This window comes from Telmatherina bonti (assembly GCF_933228915.1).
Source record: "Telmatherina bonti genome assembly, chromosome: 13".
NCBI classification, from domain to species: domain Eukaryota; kingdom Metazoa; phylum Chordata; class Actinopteri; order Atheriniformes; family Telmatherinidae; genus Telmatherina; species Telmatherina bonti.
In genome coordinates this window covers 24,085,870-24,110,753 of record NC_136611.1, presented here as the reverse complement: position 1 = coordinate 24,110,753, position 24,884 = coordinate 24,085,870, and the positions used below count along the sequence as shown (strand labels likewise).

The following is a 24,884-nucleotide window of genomic DNA, read 5'->3' as shown; positions in this document are numbered from 1 at the left end:
ATGAAGTATTTCTGAAGAACCAAACGAGCCTGGGTATTTATTGTTCTAGTGATTACATTTGCAATGTAAAGGGGGAGGTACTGTTGAAATTAGCCCTATATTTACCTTATAATGTGTAGCCGCTGGTGTATGTTGAATATACTTTGTTGCTCACTCACTCTTTCTCCATTTATTTATTAACTGACACTGTGTTGTGTAAACTGTCAGTGTGGCACACTGGTTTGATGTCTGACTTTAATTGACAGGACGAATTCAGACCTGCAAACGTCCTCGGTGCCGTTGTCCTGGAACTCTTTTCAGGAAGTGTACCGACTTGCTATCTGAGTGCAGTCAGACACGTGAGATGGTAAGAAAACCTGAATAGCAAATCAGTCAGCACAGAAAGTTGCTGCAAATTTGACTCTGGGACCCTAACTTATCTAGATGTTCTACCATGTAAACAGTGCAGTAACAAGGTTGCAGCCAAAGAAAGACAGATAGTAAATTTACTTTTTAAAGGAATTAAAGATCTATTTCATATTATCAACAAGTGATTTCAGCTCCTTCAGGTATGTTGCACTGTTTTCACATAGATGTGGATAGTTTTTTTGTCATCTGTTACAGAATTAAATGCTCTTTTCAAAGACACACCTTCACATTTATACAAACGGCAGACATTCAAACTCTTCACTTCAAAACGGGACTTCTTTTTCTGCTGCAGCACAATCTGTTTGCTTCATGATACTTCATAATAATACGTTATCAAGCCTGTCTATCATCATGAGCAGAAATGACACTTTCTAAAGAACTTAACTGACTTTTGTTGAGCCAACATGAAACATTCATGCACTGGAATTCACAGTTAAATATGAGCCTTTTTCACATGAATAGTTAATCGCTATGCAGCGAGGCCATTGTAGATCTCCCAATTATGTGAGTGTAAGCAAACGGTGACAGCTCTTCATTCTGCTCCGCTGCTTTGTTGCATAACTGTGCAGAAGAAAAAAATGTGCAGAGCTTTCACAAAGCAGAAGACCAAAGGCTTACAGCACCTGCTTTATTTGACATTAACAAATAACACACGTAAAACAGAAATGCACTGCTGTTGCTGCTATCAAGTCTGTCCCTCTCCCCAACCATTATTGTATGATGTTTGATAAATGGCTCTCACCTTCACTCCGGGGCAGACCAGAGCTGCAATTGACTGTTATTTGAGTGGTGCTTTAAATCGTGAGTGCAGTGTGTGTTACAGTTGGTGCTGTAAAGTGTGTCAGATGGTACACCTGAGGAGGTGACAAGAGGTTTCTTTCATTTAGTGGTGATTACAAAAACAAACTTTGAAGCAGTTCAAATCTCAGCAATATGTCAACTTGTGCAAAGTAGTGGTATTCACAGGTTTTAGAAGCACGTGTGCCGGCAGCATCTGAAAGTTCAGTAAGTAAAAGCTTAAACAGTCACACTTATTTTTACGCTTCACATTTAATAAAACGGTATAAATTTGGTCTTTAAATCCAGCACAGCAGGACATCTTAATCCACCATGGTTGGAAAATCACATTCAGTGCACAATAAAGAGAACACAAAGTATAAAACAAACATGATGTTTCACAAGATGACCATGAAATTGTGAGAACCAGCAACACTAAATCATCACGGACATCAGAGAACTGCGCCCAGTCAGTGTTCACAACAACAGATCACAGAACAGTCAGCAGCTCTTTACAACTCAATAAGTTCTACTGATGAAAGCCTTGGCTCAGCCACAGTTTCTGAGCAACTACTCAATCAGCAAGGCTGAAGGTAAAACCAGATAAATAACAAAAATCTGAATCATGTCAGTCCTCAAAGGTCAGCCCACTAATGCGTCACATAGTTACACTTTATTTTCGAGAAAATATCCAGGAGGTGTGGATTTGATCCCAATGCTCAATCCACTGATCAATAAACGTTAAATAAATGTATTCTGTTATGACATCATTGTGCTATGAAGTACAAGATCACTTCCCCCTGAACAGTTCTCAGAGTTTGCATACAGAGGTTCACCTCCGTGTGACATCAGTGTGAGTTGGACAGCAGCGTTTCTGAGCTGAGTGACTGCCAGGTCGACAATCCCAGTTGTCCTCCCAACCAGCACAGAGCTGCTCCCAAGGCTGCAGCTGCCATCACTGCCAGGCTGGCCTTTAGCACAGCGCCAGGGCGTCTGCTGAAGTGGGCAGGGGCCATGCAGCCCACCAAGGCCACTGTCACCGTCAGGGTGAACAAAATGGAGACGGCTGTGTTAATGGCAACGATCTGGCCAAACTTGGCAAAAGGCACAATGACGCAGAAGAAAAGAGGGACTGTGGAGATCGCTGTGGTGACGGCGCTGGACACTATGGCAACGCCCACATGGTTCACTGCCTCCAGAGTTCGTCTCTGCCTCTCAGCTGGAGGCTCCTAAAAACAAAACACAGATTAAAATACTGATTTAAAAACATACTAACAGACCACCAACATTCACTCTTAATTAATATTATTTATTTATGACAATTGAAGGGGCTGTCTGTTTTTTTTAAACCCATGTTCTCCCCCTTACTAAGTATTGACCAGGTGTAGAGGGAATGGTCTCTCCAGCCAGCAGGTATCCCTCCACCAGGTGTAGACAGTAATCCACTGAAGATCCAACAAGTATGGACAGAGAAATCGCCTCCACTGCGCCCATCTCCCATCCTAGCCAGTACATGATGGCCACAACCAGACAGATCACCCCTGTTGAAAGCAAAAAAACTCAGACCTATTTCATCTCATCCAAGCATGGATGTAAATTTTTCATCCCTTACCTATAATGGTAATGAGAACTGGTAACAGCAGCAGAAGATGTGCGGTAAACACAGACACAGCTGCCACACAGATGGCCAGTGACAGCAGGAGACTCCAGAGGGCACTCTCCACACCTACAAACCATCAGATTTAATTCCATTTATGCACTTATTCCCTGCTGCTAAAAATTCTATTTCACACCCATTCCACCTCTCACTTGCCTATGATTTCCATGAATATCTGTTTCCAGTGCTCACATGTCTGGAAACCTCGCTGCAGAGCAGAAGACTGTGGAAGGCTGGCGAGTTGCTCCTGGATAAAGTTCTCCCACTGAAGGAAGTCAGAATAGGTCTGAAAGGAGGATTTGCCTTTGTATGTGGTCTTGGGAGAGGAGACGCTGAGCATTAGGCATAGCTGAATGAACAGCTTCGGATTCACACAGAAGAAAAGCTGAGAGATGAAGGAACTTACAGACTCAAACGCCATGGACAGCCAGCGGACCTTGCCTCCGTGCATTCCCACTGCTCCATGGGAGAGCTGCCCTGGGAGCAGGTTGGGTTCAGGCAGAGAGTGGCAGTCAGAGTGGAAAAGAGGCAGAAACGAAGACAACTTGTTGCCTGAAAGGAACAAAAAAAGACTATTATCCTTTTAAAGCACATTCTCCTCTCCATTTAATGAGAGTTGTGTCCTTTCTTTTGTTGAGCACTTTTTGATTAAAGTTTTATTTAAAGCCGATTTCAAGGCTGAACATTTGGACACAAGGGGAAAATACAGTTGTGCTCATATTTATTAATACCCTTTCATCGAAGAAGGAAAAAAAAACAGCTGCCTGTAAAATAAGCTGAAATTGACTAAAGTAATAATAAATAAAAATTTTATGAAAATCATTACATTATTTTCTAATTCTGGTTCAATAGAAATATTTTTTATTAAAAAGCAAATAAATAAGATAATTTCTTACATATTACATCACTCATAAACTAATATTTTGTTGAACTTTCCTTTAATGTTTCCGCTACAGACAGGTGTTTTCTGTTCCTCTCAGTCAGACTTCTGCACCTGTTGACAGGTATTTTGTCCCACTGTTCAATAGAAAAGTGCTCTAATTTGTCCAGGACCAATTTGTTTGTTTGTTTGTTTGTTTTTCTTTCTTCAACTCAATTAAATGAAAAAACAGTGTCTTATATTACCAAATTATATTTTTGCAAATTTTTGGTTATTTGTTCCTTTTTTAAGTCTCCAGTTATTTCAGTGACTGTTGTAAATTCAGCCTTTTCTTTAATGAATGGGTATGAATACATATGAGCACAACTGTACATACAATTTTCACCAAACACCATTTAATCATATGATTTGGACACGCAAACTTTTCCTCGGCAGCTCTGAAATGTTTTGAAGACACTTGCATGTAAGACATTCATGCTGACACCATTAACTAACTGAGTTACCTGAAGGCAAGCACTGGGCTCCTCCTGGCTTCACTAGTTGTCTGTTTGCACCGACAGCTTTACAGATTTTGCAGAGATGCCCCATCTCCTGGAAAATGTCAAAGTCGGGATCCAAAATAATGCTGCCCTGAAAAGAAAATGAAATATGTTAATGTTATCAAAGAGTCACTTAAAAAACGTCAGCAAGGTTTAATTTAACAATAATAGATCCTTCTTTTTTTTTTTTTTACTTTTACCCATACAAATGGCTTTCCACTTCAATTCACATCCATCCACTCACATGCTTTAAACATCACACCACAGACTAGTATCTGGTAGTAAATTGTTGTACATGATAGGTGAATCTCACCATATCTCCAATTACATGATTGTCCTTCTGTTCAGTCCGGTTGATTCCCAGGATCCCAAACACAACAAAAACCATGGCCCCAGTGTCAACCAGAGGACGCACCGCTGGGTGGTCACACACACTGCCACTGCACGGGTTAAAGCCTGACGTTTTGGATGGTTTGGTTTTGGCAGCAGATGAGAGATCTTTAAAAATAAAACAAGAGGGACACGTCTGATCTGTGTTTGCTTATACAGGGTAAAAATATCTGTACAACTGGAGTACTGTGGAAAAATCCTTCTGTGGGTTCATACAGTTCTACTTTAAGAAACTATTTTTGGAGAAGCTGTCATATCACTGCAATCTTTGTTGAAAAAAATTTACTGTAGGAATAAATGGCATGAAAAAGACAGGTTGTGCGACTTTTCCTGACGGGCAAATCAACTGTCTTTAGATTAGACAGAAATACTTGCTTACTCACCAAATGGAAGAGGGGTATAAAAGGTTCCACGTGAAGGTCCATCAGACTCAGAACTGAAGCCACACCCGGGATGGCTAACACATACACGGCTTGCATGAGGTCTCAGGTGGCACTGAGCAAAGTACAGCCTCCTAAGGGGAGAGACGAAAGCTGAAATGACGGAATTGCCACGAAAACCACAACTCTGTTAAGTTCCAATTAGATTTTTTTTTCATTATATTTTCACCTGCTGTTCTGCTGTGGAGAAAAGGCAACGTAAAAAGAAAACTCTGGAGTCCAGCCGTGATGGGGATCACACGAGCCAGATGTGATCATCCAGCTGGGGTGTGGCCGATACACATGGGAAACACAAACCATCATTCTGGCCGTGTAATTGGCATGTGGCTGACCAAAAGCCTATTCAGATAGAAATATAATCAGTTTCATGCTGCTTCGCTCCCACGTGTCACAGAACAAAGTTTAAAATAAACAAATGACAAATTGACTTCTTCCACTCCCCAACCTGAAAAGATGAGACCTCCTCATGATTTGTGCTGCACATTTTCCACGGAGACGGGATGCTGTTGTTGAGTGAGAAACGATATATCACTGTAGACGCTTCATGTTCCAACTTTGATATGTAAACAGTGAGCAAGGAACCTAAAAATCCAAAGCAAAATATATTAGAATCATGTCAGGGTTTAAATAAGGAGACAGAAGCTTCGTATGTGCTGATTGTTTACCTGTTTCGTTGGTGCTTGAGGTTGGTTTTACTGAGCGCTGAGAAGCAGTGGAGGTTGTTGCCCTTGAGCTGTGCTGATGTGTAGAAATCCTAAAACCTGATGAGGACGTGTGTGTGTTCAATAGGTGGGGTTTTTCCATGAAAACACCTGCAGGATGAAACATGCCTTTGAGAAATTTGTCTTTGATCCTCGAGGTTACATGCATGTTTCTTTCAGCGCTGCAATCTCACCTGAGCACATGGGGCAGGAGATGCCTTGGCCGCTGAGGTTGCTCCGCAGAGCTAGCAGGCTCTGAAGGTTTGTGTCTTGGCGAAATAAAAGAGGTGCATGAGTGGCCGGCCTCAGGAGACAGCAAAAGCCAGCAGATAAGAGAAGAACCAGGAGAAAGACGCCTAGGTTGGGAGGAAGATGATAAAAAATAACATCAAAGAGAGAATCTGATGGAGGACATGGAGCAAGTGAAGGTTAGATCAGAACGGATTTTATTTTATTTTTTATTTTATTTTTATTTGATAGGGACAAGTATGCTCCATGAAGGATGACACATACTACAGCATTTTAGCCAAGGTTAATTTTCAATGCCTGTCCCTAGTTGGGCTTTTACACAATAAGAAAATATTAAACAAAAATTGCAGTAATTTTTTTTTTTTACTTTAAAGGTGGAGTATATAAGATTTTCAAGATTTAAAAAAAAAAATTAACTCAAAAAATAACTACAATCATAATTAGATAGTTTTTTAAAACATGTAGGTTCCAGTCTGTCCATATTTGATGTGTTATTAAATTTCAAGTTTAATTAATGACAAAGACCCTTCTTACATGTTTGCCTACCAGTAAAAAAAAAAGTGCCTTTTGTCATTTGTCATTAATTAAACTTGTAATTTAATAATGCATCAAATATGGACAGACTGGAACCTACATGTTAAAAAAAACTATCTAATTATTATTGTAGTTATTTTATTAGTTTTTTTTTTTTTTAAATATTGAAAATCTTACATACTCCACCTTTAAACCATTTATTTGAGTCTACAAAGTAATCTTAGCTGTATAAAAAGATCTATTCTCACCAAGCACAGCTTTCCGTCGCTTCACTACTGGTTCAGCAACTAAGTGCTTCAAGGCCCACTGGAGTTTAGTGCTCACCACACCCACATGCTGCTGCCCTTGAGGGGACAAAGGTGTCTCCACTGACAGGGACAGAATGGCTGTATCGCTGCCAGTGTCACAGGAGCCTAGCCAAGACAAAGCAAAGGGCCTTAGTGGTGCCTGAACAGCTGCGTTTTACAGCCTGGACTCATTCCTTTCCAATTCTCCTCCCTGTCGTCCATTCATTGCAAAGAGATAATATCTCACCTGGCTCCATCTCCACAGATAGAAGTGCCACATCATCATCCTCATCTGACAAAGGGCTGTGGGCTGCTGACAGGCCTGAAAACAACTTCAGGCTTCAGAGGGAGAAGAGTTTAGGGTGAGAGACAGCTGGAGGGATTACATGTCAACTGAGCTGTCGGACAAAGTCCTCCAATAACATCTCACAAAACGTAAGGAAATGAAAAAGCTCACCAATTCAACCAGGCGTGCTCGTGAGGCTCCACATGCTGAGTCCAGATACACAGGGCGGCTGGCATCAGAACAGACACCCAGAGCCAGCAACAGCTGACAATGAGGGCCATGAATAGGCCAAAGTCATGCACGGCTGGGATCTGAGTGGTAATTAAATGTAGCACAGCATAAAGGACCTTAAAACATTCAATTTGTGCTTATCGTGTGAAAATGGCTGTCTGCTGAGAGAGGCACTTCTATTCATCCGCAGCAAAGGAGCCATTTACACTTCCTGTACTGATCCTGTTATATGCTATGTTTCTTTCATTATTACCTGAGAGAAGGTGTTAGCGGCGTAGGCAGCTGCAGTTGTAAAGGAGGTGAGGAATGTAGCCCTGCCAGCTGTTTTTATTGTGTAGATCATTCGCTCTTGCGGCTGACGCAGGTGAGAGGCTTGCCTGAAGGTGCTGATGAACACAAACACATCATCCACTCCTAAGAAATGAAAAGTAGACAAGAAAAAAAAAAAGAGTCTGAGCACATCTAGTTATTTATAGACTGTAAAATGGATGGAATTATCTCAGCCACAAAAAGCAATTTTATATTTTAGTTTCTTTGCTTAGAGGTAGAAGAAAATAAACTCTCAGCTCTGATAGTTTGCACCAAACTGTTAAGAGTAGCATGGCTTAAAGCCTGGAACCGTGTTGAAAACCACCAGGCAGGTTCTGTCAGAGGCAGAGCAAAAAGGGAAAACAAACACAAACAAGGTTCTCTCATATAAGTTCAACCTGAAAGTTGTTCTGGCCTGAATTCCTTTGTGACCCAGATTGTTTATGCCTTTGTTGGGCTCATAAAACTTCAGGTCTGGTAGATCTGGACCATTAAGGGGCCAAACTAATTAGGGACAATGGGAAGCTAAATTCCTGTAAAGAATATTGTGTGTTGGTTTTGCAGGAAAATACACATCCTAGTATATCTATGCCTGGTGCAGCAACTTCCTAAAGCATTTTGCCTCATAAGTTATTGCATCCATCTAACAAGAAAATATGTAGTTTAATATGACTAGATACGTAAATACGTAACATATATGCATTTCCTAACTCCTTAAACAAACATTATTTTGCATGTTGATTGAAAGTGTTAAGAATGTTAACATATTTGGACCTTCGCATTAATGTTTTCAAATTTAACTAACCAAACATATTTTCTCGAGCTTAATATCTTTTGTACGAAGCTGAGGATCTTTTATCCTCTTTGCTGTGTCTCTACAAGAAAACAAAATAAATATTGAGGCATACCTTTAATAACTTACCAATGCCAATTATAACAAATGCTGCAACTCCATTGAGAATACCCAGGTACCTCACACCAAAGACAACATGGTATAAGAAAAGTGCCATTAAGCAGCTCAGCCCGATGGCAGCGAGTCCAAAGAAAGTCAGAAAGACTTTAAAGAGATAAGAAAAGAATCATTCATTAGCATTCATGTGCATCCAAACTAATTCTGGCACTTAAAAAAAACATTTAGTCACACCAGTGACAGAGATATAGGGAAGAGATCATGACGTACCAGAAAAGGAGGTAAGGATGAAGACGAGCACGGTGATGCAGGCTCCACTGATGACTGCCAGCATCATGTCATTGTTGAAAGTTTTCCTCACTTCATTATCAAACAGCTCTGTTCCGCCATACAACACCTTCACCTGACTAACACACAGGATGCAGATATAAACCATTAAACCATGCAACACTGAGCCGTGGCTGTAAACACTGTGTGGTAAAACAGATGCCTGAAATGAGGGAATTGCAGTGCAACAATTGTGCCTAACCTGGTGGATTGCTTTGCCAGTATGTCTGCATACTGAACCACAAAGTTTTTGAAGCGAGTTCTTTGCTCATCTGCTCGGTCCTGCAGGGAATAGTAGGATGGCAGAGGAGCTCCGAAGTGTATCTCACTGCGTAGGAGAGAGGAAGAGAGATGCTCGGGGGACAAACTCTCATCCACATACCAGTAGAACTGTGGGTGGGTGATGGCCAGTCTCAGAGAACCTGCAAAGCAGAACATAACAGGTCACATCCACACAGCTAGATTAATTGTAACAGAAAGTCACTGATACTTGAACTGGAATATCTGTTGACCTACCTTGGATATCCGCCAGGTCAGGGCCCATACCATCGTAGTATATCTTCCCCCCTCTCTCACTGGGGTAAAGGTAAGACAGAAGCGAGCTTGGTGGAGAGCAGTAAGATGGCCCCAGTGGCAGATCCCTCAATATTTCCAGGGGTTTCCAGCAGAACTGATGAAACTGTGGGTGTTGCATGAGCAGACGCTCTACATGGTGAATTGTCTGCAGACGTTCTGGGGTGAAGATGTTGTGATCGCCTTGCCCCTGAGCCACAAACACCAGCTCAATCCTCCACTGAGCCTCGGTCTGCATGTAGTAATTGGGAGCAAACCTGGGCCTCCTAATGAGTGAAAAAGTGGCATTTTTATCCCGTAATCTCTCCTCTTCCTTCCCTTTTCTGGGACTTGAGGTGTTGTGCTTCTTCATTTCTCCCTGACTGAAATCAAGTTCTGTCCTTACGTTTCCATGTGCTGCATCACTGCTCCCATCACCTCCTTGTAAAACACGGTTTTGTGAAGAAGAGGATCTCTTCCTCTCGCTGTCTGTCGAGTTGAACGCGCCCTTTCTGCCCAGTTTATCGAGCAGAATCTCCTGCAGTGCCTCAGGCTGATCATTATCTATGTCACGCCTACGTCTGTCCCAGGACCCCAGCTGAGTTTTTACAGCAATGGTGAGGGCGTCAAAGCGCTCAGCTGAGAAGTGACTGTGAACCTCAAAGGCACTATAGGAGAGGTCTATGTCCAGAGGAGGGCAGTAGAGCAGCATGTAAGCAAACAGGGTACATGGCAGCAGGAAAGCTACTCCTAAAACTACTCCACTCGCCCAGGGCTGTGTGCAAACCCACCCTAGTATCCTCCACACCCCACAAATCCCTGCATTCCCAGAGCAGCTCCGTCCTGCAGTTTGGGCCACTGCATCTTCTTCATCGTCTTCTTCTTCCTCCTCCTCACCATCCCAGCTGGTGTGAAACAGCAACGGCTCATCCTCCACATCCATGCTGGCACCTGTCAGCAACAGATGACAAAACTTGATCATTACTCACCCGAAGCTCTGCCTTTTTTTTTTTTTTCCTCATCATAAGCACAAAATAGATGTTTGAACTACTCGCAGACACAAGCCTTGGACAAAGTGAGGGAGAGGTTAACTTCCAAAGTTGCACTGAGCAAGCAAGGACACAAGAGAATTAAGTCTGTCCTCAAGCAGCTGTTGACAAAAGGCCCTCCACTGGCAGGGTTATATGGAGCAAATTAAAAGGAGGGGGGGGGGGGGGGGGGGGTTTCAAGGGCTTCTAAGAGAAAATGGTTGGCAGGCTCCTGCTTTAAGATGCAGCTCACAAGGGCTTTGGGTGAGACAGGCTAAAAGCTGTAATTCTATTCTTCTCTCTGTCAGCTATTATCACCTGAAAAGAGTCCACTGGTGGCTGTCTACACATCAGGCATCAAGGCGCAGCTTTATCTCCTCTGCACTAAATTAAATCATCTTGCTTGTCTAATTACAGACAAGACCAAGTGGGGTATTAGGCTGTGTGTCGCAGCATAGCTTTATCTTCTGGGATGGTCAGACTTTTGCTGATAGCTACTTTTTTTCTACTCGTCCGTACAAACAATACTGCAAAAAGTTTGCACTCAGGAGGGAGTGAGCATGCTAACTGCAGCAATTTGTCTAGTCTCTTGAGAACAGAGCTTTAAGGTCAGCCACTTAAGACAGAGAATCATGATTATGTATGAAGGATAACTGCACTCAGCTCTATAGCTGAAACAAAAAATTCACAGCAAAAGCAGAATTTCATATTTACACTGTTCGGTCAATATTTTAAAAATGATTCAACTTCTCCCTTTAGGAAGGAGAGACTCTTGAGAGACAAACCCTGAATCAAAAAGTGGATAGTAGGATTTGTAGGTTTTAAGTTCTCGCTCCTATACCTGAGTGAGATTTGTAGTATCGAAGCAGTGAATGTACTCAAGTTTGCAGCAGAGGGAAAGAGGTTGGTTACTGTGCAAGTGTCACACTGCAGTTCACTGATAATGAAGCAGCTCGTGGATGTGTGTAATGAGTCAATCATTAAAAGCCTTTACTCTTCCCTTCCTGTGAGATTTTTTTTTTATGAAAAAGGTCCACAAAGATTTAGATGTGCTTGTTCCATTTTATGCTGGATTTTTTCCATCAAAATGCTCGATAAAAAAGTCTCCCAAAGCTTGATATTAAAAATAATATTTCTTTTAAAAAAAAAAAAAAAGCATATAGAGCTCCACATTAAATGTATAATCCTCAAAAGAAAGGACATTTTAGACCATTTTAAGTTTGAGGAACATTTATGTCATCCATGCAAAGGCAAGGACACCAACACGTGTTTAGCATTAGAGCAACAAGCTGCAGCATAAATGTAAACTGCCTGCACCCTGAGAGGACAAATTTGTTAATCGTGCTGATTGCTTGCTTTAAAATTATGAAAACAAATAATAGAAAATGTAATTATTTAAGTACCAATCCGATTATTTTCAGCAAACACTGGATTACACCACCATATACGACGTATTACATTTCTAATACATGATCGCATTTGCTGGAAACAGCTGAAGGCAGTTTTATTTAGCTGCAACCATTAAGACATATATATAAAACTGCAGCTTCGCAAAAAGCTCTTTCAATGTGTTTGTGTTCATGTTACAGAAAAGAGAGATTATAGAGCCTATTTTGAAAAAAATAAGCCATATTTACAGTCAACGAAACTGATTACAGTCGCTGATTTCAGTAATTAGATATGATGAATCTTTCTGTTTAATCTCAGCCTTGTTTCTGTGTGGTACTCTCATCAGCAGAAGAGAAGGCACACAGACATGCAGCAATATGATGAGAGGAGTGGAAGGGAAAGAGGGGAAGAGAAAAAAGCTGTGTGTGAGGACTGAAAATCTTGTATACACACACATCACATCCATTATCAATACAAACAAGCTGCACAAACATCTGTAAGAGAACGGATGCTTTTCTGCTGTTCTGCATTAATCAAGTGAAAATTAAATGAGAGGATTCCAGGTACATCTTCACTGCCGTATTTTTGTCCCCCACTTATACATCAAAATGGACTGAGTGGTGGTGCAGAGCTCAAAACTGACAAATCAAAAGAACTCAGTAAAGACTAAAGAGCAGATTTTGTGCTTATTAGTCACAGCTCTTTTCTGCTTCTGTGTATCTTTGAATTGACACTTTGCAGGTACAGTGGAGCAGAGGAGCTAAAATGATGCATGGCCTCAGGGACACATCCTTTCCTGTCTTCTTGATGACTAGGACGGCCCTTCGCATTCAAGAATATTACATCTTCTGCACAATAATTATTATAGCTGCAAAGCACCGCGAGCAGTGCAGAGCCTGGTATAACAAATATGTTTACCAGCCCTCTGACTTGTTCAACATTGCTATTCTTTGCAGATCAGGAGAAGACAGTCAATTCAGTGCTTGTACAGGCGTAGATTTAGAAGTAGAGTTTAATTGTGCATTCTGTGTTGTTGTTTTGTTTTTTTTAAATTAATAGTGTCTTCCAAGGATTTGTCTGTACTAAATATACATTGCTTCTGCTCATTTTTTGTCTACAATACAGTGATTTACTCACAAATTCAACCAACATGCAGAAAGTAGGCAGGAATAAATCTGTGTGCTGGTTCTGAAATATGAAAACTTGGATTAATGTAGTGAAAACTGAACCTGCTCTTGTACAATATAGTATGTAACCTCACATTGCATCATTGTGGAATCAGTTTGGAATTTTCACAGTAGCTTTATTAGCTTATTTATTTATTAAACAAGTGCAGCTCAGATGGTTATGCTCTACCTGCCTGCTTGGTGGAAGAACAGCAGCTGGATGCGTGTTGTGTAGAATGGAGCTGTGCTCACATGCAAACAAAAAGAAGCTGATGCCATAAATCCCACTTGGCTGTGTTTTTCCAATATGTACAGTCCCGGACAAATGTTTACATCCACTCATAACAAACAAGAATGTCATCATATTTAATTTAGTTTTTTCCCCCCTGAACTGTTCTATATTCGGGGGCAGGGGGACCGAACAACAGCCAAACAGGAAGAAGGTATGTAAAAATGAATAAATAAGTCTAAAGTACAAACAGAAACATCAAGCTCAGTTCAGGTATGAGGAAGCAGAATTTAGATTTACACAAGTCAGGAAGGTTTCCAAATAGTTGCACAATCCAAGATTATCAATTCAAACAATTGCACATATTACAATTTATTGCAGTTGATGTAACTTTATATTTAAAAAGAGGACCTAACTTATCACCTTTTGCTGGTAGGAAATTAGTTTGGATAAGCAGGGAAAACCTTTCAACATCCTCACAATTGGGTAAAATTGGGTTACTTTTTTACAGTCAGGGAAGTTTACATCACTATGGACTGAAAGGCTGCTGATCAAAAACACTTCAAATAAACATGTTCAAGCTTAGATAAAATTCACAGCTGACCACGAGAAAAAAAGAAAAAGCGTCTGGAAGTTTATTGATCAGATTGTGTGAAGACAGTGCAAAGCCTGTTATAAGGAGTAAAGTTGAGGCATTCAGTTTTAACTGTACTAAATGTGAAGCATGGTGGGGGTAGCATCATGCTTTGAGGTTATTTTGCTGCCATTGGGATTGGTAGAGCATGCAATTACACATAAAAAGGAGACTACTTTAGAAATTCTTCAGCATGACCTTTGAAGCACTAGGTGGACGATGACTAAAAACAGCATTGTTACACACACACACAAAACATTCAGTAACAAAGAAAAACACAGGGGAGTCAGCCTTTCTTGCTATTAGTCTGCTATAAATCGTTAAGTTTGTGTTTGTGAGGTGGGAGCTTGAACCTTTCACCCGTCATGGTTGCTCTCAGCATCTTTCTTAGTCCTCCATTTGCACTCCATCTCACACTCTTACCCTTTTCCACCCTTCAATCTTGCTACCTTTTTTTCGCATCTCTATCTTTTCCACAAAAGGTGAGAGATTTGTAACCTTCCCCACTGACAGCAGCTAAAAATAACCCCGTCCACCTTTGTCAGTTTATCTCTTCTCCATCTCATCCAATATGGATATCATATACTGCCTTCGGCCCCACACACACTCAGCCTGATGTAAACTCAGCCAGGATAGCACCCCATTTAAACGGGCATTGATTTCACCACCAGTACACTACGAATATTTTCCTTATGCCTGAATACACATCACGATGTTTATAGCGGATGAGCCTTATATGCTTTCCACTCTATGAATCTATGCTTCAAGTCAAACTCTTAACATCTGATTACACTTAACAGAGACATTCATTTTTTTCTTATTGTTGTTTAATTCTTGCTTACAATAGAGGAACAGCACGGTTCTGTGCAGTGAGTGAAGAATGCTGATAATATAGCAGCCTTGATTCAACTCACTGTCCTGAAAAAAAATTGACTGATTTATTTATTTTTTCATTTTAAAAAAGAAAAAGGGATCTAACTAGGTAAAAAAAAAAAAAGGTGTTGCAATTTTTCTTCATGTTGGCAACATGAGGCCAAACATTAAAACTTTTTTTTTTTTAAATTTATGAAACAATTTATGTAATATAATTTGTTCCAATTACTGCATAATTGAATTCCTTCAGCAACTAGTACATTTAATCAGTAAGACAAAACCACCCTTGTCAAAACATATGCAACCCTGAGGGAAGACTCACCTGCAGCTGATGAAACAAGAATTACAGGTGGAGCGTTCAGGCCTGCTTAGTCCACTTTAACCAGGCTAAACTTGTGCTCTGCATTTCATCTGCTCCATACACTGATGTGAGAGAAAATTTGATCAGTTACTGCTTTGTTGTCATAGTTAATAAGTCATCAGGAGAGAGATACACCCAAGATCCCAACATGAGAATGACAGAAAAATCAGATCCACTTTCCTTTCTCACCCTGTAGGAATCCTCTTCTCTTAGTCCATATTGTGTTTTCTTCTTGATGCGCCCCAGTCTTTTTTCTCCCTCCCTTCTTTTCTTACCCGGTTGTCGAGGCGACAGAGTCAGTGAGAGACATGTCTTCCCTGAAGCTCCCCTCTCTCTCACTCTCCTGTGGCTTTGTTCAGCTTGCTTGGCTGAATGGTTCAATAGTGGGTTGAAAGCAAGGAGGGAAACGCAGCTCTAAATCCTCTTCACACAAGTGATGACAGGTCAGCGCACAAGAATGGATTATATACGTTCATAGAAACGTCCCTACGAGGGAATCCATCATCATTCACTTCATTGGAGATGACCAAAATGATGCAGTTGTATTAAGGCTGCAGCTGAGCCCCCTCCATTTTTTTGGGAGTTGGTACGTTCTAGTCCAGTCTCAGTTGGTGGGGTGTTATAAGAGGGGGATCAGAATGACTGCCTACAGTGGAAGAAAAATGTGCAGGCAATTTAAAATAATAACCCAATATGAGTTTATTAGCTTTCATTTCACATTCACTTTGGACTCTGGCATGAGATGAAATGAATCTGCTCCATCTGCTGGAAATGCTTGTTGACTGCTGTATGTGCAGCACCACTAATAACATTATGGGGGCTTCAGATTCAGGACTGATTTGACTCATCATGTTTGCTTTGCTGTGCCAAAAAATGCATTTCCCTGGACCATTGTGGCTTTGCTCATTGACTCTCATCCAATATTAACGACCAGCTCTACTCCTTGTTCCGCATCAATCACCTCGCCTCTCAGCCTCTGCTCACGTTTAACATGGACTGTCTCAACATTAAAAGGTGATAATCGGCCATCTGATTCAGAGTGCCTAACTAATAAGTGTGGCTTCAATATTTCTGCAGCATTTGGTGCAGTCCAACAGTGACTAAACTGAGGTGTGAACACTGGTGCTGTGACCCTGAATTCTCTCTTTTTTTTTTTTCATGTTAATCTCCTTGAGGACGCTCGGTCTTTATCTCGATAGTGTCAAAGTGACTTATCTATCTTCCCTAAACAGAATTATACACAATAAGTCCCATTGCATCTACTGTTAATCCAGTGATGGTAAAAAAAAAAAAAGACAATTGTATGAATATTGACCAAGTCTTCCAGCCTGAGATTTTAAATGAAACCCAAAGAGCCTTCATAGAGTCCTTGGTTTAAGTTTAATGAGTCTCTGATCTCAACAGACTTCATTTAACAAACATGTATCACAAATATTGGCAGGCAAGAACTTAGAGGCAGTTGACACATGATAATATACATTTAAATAATACAAAATATACAGCTGATTCATTCACACCTCAACACACGTGCAACCTTAAACAGGGTTTTTAGAGAGATGAACTGACTGGACAGAAAACATTAGAGCTACTCTGATGGTCTTGCAAAAACAAGTCTTCCTGAGAAAGCCTAATTCTTGAGATTATTACTTAATATGGTTATGAGAAGGTATAAAGCCAAGAATAACTGATGGAAAGATGGATGCAGATGCATAAATATACACATTAAATTGCATAAAAAATCAGAAGAAGACTGGCACAGTGGCAAATAATTCTGGCAAAGTTAAAACCTTATTTTAGAACTAGGAATACAAAATCAAAATCTGCATGCAGGAAGTACCTACATACAGAATCTGGCATTCATATGGGCAGCTTGTATGACTGGAGAAGGACAACACAGTTGGATGGGTGATAAAACGTTGCTGACTGGAACTAAAAACAGCCTTCTTTCTGTATTTTTATGTTTGTAAAGACATTTCAGAAGAAATAATTCACTAATCCTCTATTTACATAGTGTTAACTATAGTTGTCCACCTCAATGCAAACCTATTAGATGTCTGGTCCTCTAGTAAATGACTGTACACATAAGCACAAGCCCATGCAATAGTGAAACGGGAGTAATGTGCAAAAGTTACTGGAAAATAAACCTGAGTGTGAACAGCACTACAGAGCTGGAAAAGCCATCTGTGGTCATCCAGCAACATCTGAAAACGACTGCAGTGTGTCTTCACTGTTACTTTGTTATCAGCACTGAGATCTGCATTTTGACTCTACTTGTACCTCTGCTGACAAAAGAAAGTTAAAGTAGAAATTGAATCCAACATGACTTCAGCACCTGCTAAAAAGAGTCTTGGAGGAAGCCCAGTTTTTGGAACGTCTTGAACTGTACGGTGTGAACACATTTTGATCCAAAACTTGCTGCAGGAGAGCTTAAATAATCTATAAGACATACAATTCACAATTATAGCAAAAAATCTTAGGATCAAACAAAGACTTTCTCACAACATTATGCAAAAAGATTTTGTTCTCAGCTGCTGCGGGTTTCACATTTTCAGCTTTGCAACACTTTTGGTCCAAGTGCCTGATGAATCTTTCTCACTACACGACATTCACAGTGAAATGCGACAGCCCCGGTGTGCTCAGCAGGGCAACAGCTGACAAGATCTAAATGTACTATGGTCATTGGTCCATGAGAAAACTGTGGTACTGCCACACACACTTCCTCTACAGTAAACACATATACACTCTCATACACCCTTTAGCTGTTTTTTTGACAAAGAGACTCGGCTATTTCCTCTGGCTACCACAGATGGGTCTCCCGGATCTCAGAGATGATGTTATTGGCTTTTTTAAGTGCCTAAGGAATAGAAATCAAATAGTTATATTGCTGGATAATATTTGGTAGTTGGTAAATAAAAGCAAAAGAAACAGAACTTGCTGCTGAAACTTGCAGATGAAGAAAAAAAAAAAAAGAAGAAAAAAAAAAAAGCATCATCCGGTTTTACCTCCAGCATCTGAGCAACCTCAGTTCGTTGCTGTGCAGTGTCCTGTGACTCGATGAGCAGCTCCTGCAGCAGTGGCTGCTTGTACAACTGGCCCACCAGCTCACTCTGCAGATGCTCCTTCACAAAGTTCACCAGGAAATGCATCACCGTCTTCGGCACACTACAGACACACATATCCAAGAGAGTTACAGAAATCATGATCAGTAACAGGATAGTTCAGAAAGAGAGAGTGCAGCAGAATGATTTCCATCTAGTGCTCTGGATTATTCTTGTCAGATCAAACCTGTCTTGGATGCTTTTGAGGACAATGAGGAAGTAGCACTTAATAAGTCGCTGGATGACCTCACAGTCCCTCTGCTCCCTTGCGCTCAGCTTACGGGATGCAGGTACTGCCTGGCAGAGAGGGTGCAAAGGAAAATGTTGACAGTCTGCTTTGACTTCAATTGTAAATATTCTGTTCTCCCAGTAATTCTTTTACTTACTGTGTCGAGGAGGTTAATGGCCTGGCCTTTGCTGGGACTGCTAAAACCTGTGGCTGGAGTTTTCTCCTCTGTGATCTTCTCATTCTTCACGCGCTTCCCTCCATCAAGGGCCTCTGCCTGAAAGTGAGAAATCCAAAGCGGTCTGAAGGGAAAGCAATTTTGCCTGATGGTGCAATCCTACTGGAACTGTTCTGACGCCTGGATCTGAAACTCCTTCAGGCTTTACACTGCACCAATTATAGATATAAGACTTTTCTGTAGGAGAGTACCCCAAAAACACAACCCCTGCCCCCTCTACCTGCTGACTGTTGACAGATGCAGACACCTGCGCAGCATCTGTGAAGTCCGGATGCTTTGTGTTGATGTAGGCGAGTTCTATTGCAACTAAATTGTGCACCTGAAGCAAAAAAGCAGGAAGAAAATGCCAAGATAATTGCTAGGACTAAAGCTATTCGTCACTTTAAAATGTGAGGTATTATTTGATCAAAGCTCTGAGTTACCATTTCATTAGTAATCGGCAGGCGCTTCCTCAATAATCCAGTCACTACTTCCACAATGGAATCGTGCAATTTGGGAAATCGCAGAAGCTCCTTAAAACCGTAAAGACATACATCCTCAGTATGGTGCTGTCAGAATAAATGATGCACTGCTTGGACTTGTGTTTACCTGTGTGCTAAAAGAAGAACAGTGCTGGATGATCCTCTGCAGCTCTTCATGAACAAGCTCCACACAGCGCAGACTGGGTTCTTCTAGTCGCTTAATTTGCCGCTTCACCAGCAACTCAAAGGACACTTCGGGCACAAAAAGTGCTGGTCGGGGACCCTGTAGACCAATCACACATGCAAATAAAGGCACAGATGTGTCAGGTGCATCATTTACTTAAAATTCCTGCTAATGAGCTAATTTGATCACAATAAAAACTCAGCAAAGCTCCCAAACGCAAGTGAAAAGCTCACCGTGGCATTGCGAATGGCAGTGAGGATATCCAGATCCGTCAGTCCTCCCAGGGGGTCAATAGACTGCAAGGTGCGCCCAAAAGTCTCATGGAATATGTAACAGATCCGAGCACCCCCGCAGCTGCAGAGCACATAGGTTCAGCTGTGACACCAGTTCTGTTTGTCCGTGCAGTGTGTCAGCACTGTTAATTTACCCCAAATTAAATGCAATGAACCAAGAAAGGTCAATATTTGCTGCCGACATATTCTGGTGAATTAATTTCATGGTGGTAAGAGAGATGAAGAGATGAAGGTGCCAAGAAAAGATGCTGATACGACTTTAATTTACACTTACACCACCCGGAGGTCATTACATTCACATCACCGTGCACCAAGTCACGAAAACGCTGACGTATGCAAACACTAGCAGAAAAAGACTTGCACAGAATCATCTGAAAAATAGTTGGGACGCATCGCAAAATAAAACCAAACCTTAATTCCTTGCAAATAATTTTAGATTCAGACTAAGTTGACAGCAGGACAAAAGCAACACATTAAAAAAATGCTGAAACTTGTATAAAATTGTTTTGAACAATAATTGTTTTGAATTTGATGTAAAACACTTCAGAACGGCTAGAGCCATCATTGCTACTCACAGTACGTAAAAACATTTGAAACATCAGGAACCAAGACGACTAATGGCTGTCGTTCGGCAACCAAAATATTTTCCGCGGTTGGCTGATCCAGAAATTCAGCTATTCGCTGGTTCAGGGCCGTTTCTAAATATGCTTGGTTTTTCTTTGATAAAACTGTCCCGCTGTTCTAATATGTGGAGAAAATGGATTTGCTTTGGTGAAATAAGTAATTCACTAATTATGATAACTTGTACCTCTAAAATTTGTGCGTGCTATTTTAGTTAGTGATACATTAACAGACTTATCAACGTTCCACCATACAATCATGGATGCTAGTTTTCTTTTATCTGTGCACATGACAAGTTGTCCCTCTCCTCTTTAGCCCAGTGTTTGTTTTTTTTACTTAAAAAGAGAGAAACATTTAAGGTTTTAATGAATCGGACCAAGGCCAGTTCTCCGCCTTACACCAGCATTTCATAACAGGCTTGGGCCAAGAAAAGGGAGACGTCACAGAATCTCGCTGTGATTCTTTAACGCACAAAATAGTTGAGCTGATTTTGTTGTCTTTGTATGGTAGAGAATTATATTTTGTCCTTCTGGATGTTAGAAATGAACAGATAATTGTTTTTAGAGAATTCCTGAGCTTACTTGGTCTTTTCCTAAACAAAATTACACACAATTACAGCTTATTGTGATGTTTAGTGTTATGTTGTTGTGTTTAGTCCTCTGAACACTGAAGCCTGTTAATATTTTCTCAGATAAAGAAATATATTATGTACTCTCAGAGATGAAATGCCTAAATTCTTTGTAAATACGATGAGAGACATCAGTCTAAAGTGGTGAAACTCTTTATCTGTACGTTGAAAGACCTCCCCTCTCTTTCTGTTACTGGTCTGTTTCAGTTTAATCTTAATTCATTCTGAGCAACATTTCTTTTTTTAACCCCAAAATCAAATTAAAAATAAATCTATTTTTTCCAAATATTAATAAACTATGTTTTTCTATAACATTAAAAATTTTAAAGGACAGAAAAGCCTCTTTTTGTAACAGGTTATAAGAACAGCCTGTGAAGCTTGAGACAATTCAGTAAAACATGGCACAAAATCCTGCTCATCAAAATATCATTAACATAAGAGCTGCTAAAGTGATGAGTACTCACAGTTCTGATGTCTGAATGTATCTGGCTGTTCCCTCGATGGTGTTGCAATAATCACTGGCAAACTTAGTTACGATCTGCAGCAAAGTGGCGCTGTGATCCTCCACCGGCTGACCATAGCTGTTGAGCTGAGTCTGGTACTGGGCGATGAGCACAGTCACCCGAGTTTTGAGTTCTGGCAGGCAGTCTCGGATGTGATGCATGAGCAGTCTACTCAGAGTTTTGGCCAGATAGCGTGAGCCAGCACGCGATGCAAGTGAGGGGTAGTGGCGTTGCAAGAAGGCCTGCTCATCCTTCATTGAGTCCTCCAGGCTCTTTTGGGTATTGATATCATGCTGGCTCCTAGAAGTAACAAAAAGAGTGGCAGATAAGGAAAATTAACACAATAATAATTAAATTAACCAAGTTAAAGTGATAAAACAAAGAATGACTCCGCTTAGATCATTACATACAGTATAAGTTTAAGGCTTCAAACCTGTTAACCACCCCGATAATCCCCAGCCTGACTGGAATTACTCGACCGAGAAGAACCTCCAATGCATCAGTTCCTGCATCCATCAGGTCCAATTTACTGATCACAAGTAGTGTTCGACGACCTGACAATAACACACAGAAATCATAGCCAGATCATAGCCTGTAGGACAAAATGCACAACAGATACTTCTAAAGAATTATGCCTGCCCACAAGAAAATATACACAGGCATTGTCTCATTACTTATGCATTTACTCTGAACGCACCATGACTGCAACATTACTTTTGTAAGCCGCTTCAAACTCTAACTAAATTTAATATCATACACTCTTCCTGCAAAATCAATACTTTTAAACGCATTTAAACTTGAAGCTTAATGTGTACTGAACACAGAAAAACAGACAGAAAAGAAAGATTAAGATGAAATCCGATGAGAGAAAATGCCTGTATACAAAATATCCTACCATCTGGATCAACCTCACGAGCCAATTTCAGAGCATCAGAGGTGGCCAAGTCAGAGTTGGCAGGGGACACGGCTAAGATGAGAGAGTTTGGATTGGAGATGAAGGACAAAATCATCTCTTGCACTTGAGCCTCAATGTCCTCTGGCTGGTCCCCAACAGGAACCTGAGGTGACAGCAATAATCGGCCCATATTATAGCAACTATAGCACAGATGTGCTGCTGTGAATCTTTGACAACCTCAGCTATACAATTAATCATCACTGTTAAGTTCCTAGTGCCACTATATGTGCACAAATAAGACAGAAATCTGCATCCTTTTCAAGCTGTTGTGTGTACCTTGGTAATTCCAGGTAGATCAACCAGAGTAAGATTAAGGACTTTAGGGGAGAAAATCTTCAGATAAATGGGCTCAGGACTGATTCCCTTGAAAACATAAAACATGAATAGGTAGAAAAACAAAAATGATATGTGTCAATTTTTATATCTAACCTCACAGCATCAGTAGGTTCATACAGAAGAATTGTTCATACCTTGTTGTCACCTGAACTGCGCTCAGTCTCTGCTTCAATTTCCTGACGGATTTCCACAAAATCTGTGAAGATCTGTCAAAATACATGGGTGAATGAGAACTTAAAACTCAGCACCTAACCCATGATAAACAAAATGTAGAGAACTGAATCTTAAAGATAAATGTACCTGGTGTTTGCAGTGCAAGAATGTACCCCATTCTTCAGCTTTGACACCTGAACAAACAAGAGTAAAAGTAAGTTATTGCACACAAAATGTTAATAAAGTTAGCTTTTTTGGGGACAATATGGTAAGATTGCAAATTTGTTACTCAAACTCAGCTCTACATATGACATCAGACAACACAAAGGAGGCAGTAGGGTTCACATAAGTAAGAGATTGAGAGGTGAGTCCATGCAAGTCAAGTATACAGAGACCTGGGTAGCTGTTTTGGGCATTGTGTTTAACCCCATTTCCTACAAAGTAGTGAAGACAAAGAGGAAGACAGAAAGTATGTTAGCAAAGAGAGACTCAGGACAGAAAATATGCAGTATTTTAAATTAGTGAGAGAAAATTAGGAGCATATAAAGAAGCTTTCAGGGCTTGACAGAAATCAAAAAGAAAAGATTATTTCATTTTAAATCCACAAATTTTTGCACAACTTTAGCTCCCAAAGCTTTATGGTGTTTTTACAAGCATAAAATAAAAAACTATTTCACCCTGACATAAATAAAGTATTGAAAAGGTTCCTATTTAGGTACCATTCTCAGTGCTCAATCGCTCCTTCAGTGGAGCAACATGAACAAGCTGCAACACCAGGGGTCGTCTTGTGACTATTCCTGATCCCCGAGGCAAGAAATCCCGTCCAACCAGACTCTCCAACACAGAGCTTTTTCCACTGCTCTGTTATGGCACACAATGATATCAATTCAGCTCAGATACAGTCATCTGGAAAGTTTTTTAAAAAAAATGTTTTATTGCACATTAGAATGCTAACAAGGTCTCATATCAGCATTATGTTTAGAGATCTTAAGAGTTTCAGTGACAGTTTAGTGAATTTTGAACAAATGTTAAGATAACAGTGAAGGTATTAATTTTCATTCAATCATAACAGCTAATTTTGTTTCCCCCTGACTTACCTGAGATCCAACCACGACTATCTGAGGTAGCTGTATGATCTCTGCTCCAACTGTCAAAAAGACCTCCTGCAGCCGGTTTATGGTGGGAATTAGAGTTTCCATCCTTTCAAATGGTCTGACCACCCCTTCAGGAAGAAATAAAACCTTCATGAGCACAACAACAAAAAACAATTCTGGCTGCTCAAAATATCTAACGCTAACAACATACTGTTCAATAAAAGCCAAGGTTTTTTTTTTACTTTAAGCACATACATCAATAACTTTGTAGCTGGTAGCATCATTAAAATACAACCAGTAAGTTGTTTGCTTTGAAACTGGGAAGCAATAAGAAGTGGTCCTGATGAGAACTGCAACGCCCAAGCCTGAGTTAGACCGCCATCGTGCCAAATACCCCCACATAACACGATTGATTATTGTAGGACACAGACATTAAAACTGGCTAATGGTGATCTGTAATGGAAATGACCTATCGTTTTTTTATTAAAGGTCATTAAATAATAGCAGCACAGGCCGAAGGTCTTCATATAATCTGCTAACGTCAGTTGGCTAACAGGAAGTAAGAGCTTTATGCTATGGCTAGCTTCACTGCCAAAACAACCGATTTTCCATACTGACCTTGCCGTTTTTCAACAGATCTCCTCCTTTATATAACTTATCTATTCATCAAGCCTTGATGAAAAAGAGCCATGTGTCAAAAACACGGCATTTTCCAAAACTAAATCCCAAATTAGCAGCACGAATTAGATCGTCCGTATACAACTGAAGCAGAAGTGTCACTCCGTCAATCCGATTGGTCAGAAATTATGACTCGTGCGCTTTCCTGGCTGTTGATTGGCTGACATCAACAGACTATATTTTGCCGCTCCACCAAGTCCTTCTCAAATGCTCAATTTTTCCCAATTGTTTCACAAAACACAAACACACACAACCTTTA

At 40.5% G+C, this 24,884-nt stretch overlaps 2 protein-coding genes across 2 annotated transcripts; both read right to left on the bottom strand.

The window, feature by feature from the left end:
* Nucleotides 1-1,148: 1,148 nt before the first annotated feature.
* On the bottom strand, nt 1,149-10,420 carry disp3 (dispatched RND transporter family member 3; the record flags this gene model as incomplete). Its single annotated transcript, XM_079251500.1, has 20 exons — nt 1,149-2,414; nt 2,554-2,726; nt 2,798-2,911; nt 2,999-3,158; nt 3,249-3,394; nt 4,226-4,352; nt 4,575-4,759; nt 5,035-5,165; nt 5,261-5,430; nt 5,537-5,673; nt 5,757-5,903; nt 5,987-6,148; nt 6,824-6,988; nt 7,110-7,201; nt 7,320-7,459; nt 7,633-7,793; nt 8,611-8,745; nt 8,869-9,005; nt 9,128-9,347; nt 9,442-10,420. 20 exons carry the CDS (start codon nt 10,418-10,420, stop codon nt 2,034-2,036), a joined length of 4,062 nt encoding a protein of 1,353 aa, XP_079107626.1. The 3' UTR covers nt 1,149-2,033.
* A 6,206-nt stretch (nt 10,421-16,626) lies between these two features.
* LOC306764380 (dynamin-1-like protein) lies at nt 16,627-24,701 on the bottom strand. Its single transcript, XM_079251529.1, has 17 exons — nt 24,566-24,701; nt 23,951-24,075; nt 23,573-23,714; nt 23,001-23,047; nt 22,835-22,906; nt 22,641-22,727; nt 22,305-22,467; nt 21,843-21,963; nt 21,371-21,709; nt 19,598-19,718; nt 19,308-19,463; nt 19,142-19,231; nt 18,940-19,038; nt 18,642-18,758; nt 18,443-18,552; nt 18,160-18,319; nt 16,627-18,011 (listed from the first exon to the last, which is right to left on the bottom strand). The coding sequence occupies exons 2-17, from the start codon at nt 24,050-24,052 to the stop codon at nt 17,955-17,957; spliced, it is 1,983 nt and encodes a 660-aa protein (XP_079107655.1). The 5' UTR covers nt 24,053-24,075; nt 24,566-24,701; the 3' UTR covers nt 16,627-17,954.
* Nucleotides 24,702-24,884: the final 183 nt, after the last annotated feature.

Bases quoted from the DNA above. Each gene is read 5' to 3' on its own strand.
- LOC306764380 (XM_079251529.1), bottom strand. From the start codon at position 24,052: ATGGAAACTCTAATTCCCACCATAAACCGGCTGCAGGAGGTCTTTTTG. The intron at 23,715-23,950 runs GTAAGTCAGGGG...GTGCCATAACAG, and splicing joins TAGTCGTGGTTGGATCTCAG to AGCAGTGGAAAAAGCTCTGT. The intron at 19,719-21,370 runs GTGAGTACTCAT...TGTGCTCTGCAG, and splicing joins TACATTCAGACATCAGAACT to CTGCGGGGGTGCTCGGATCT.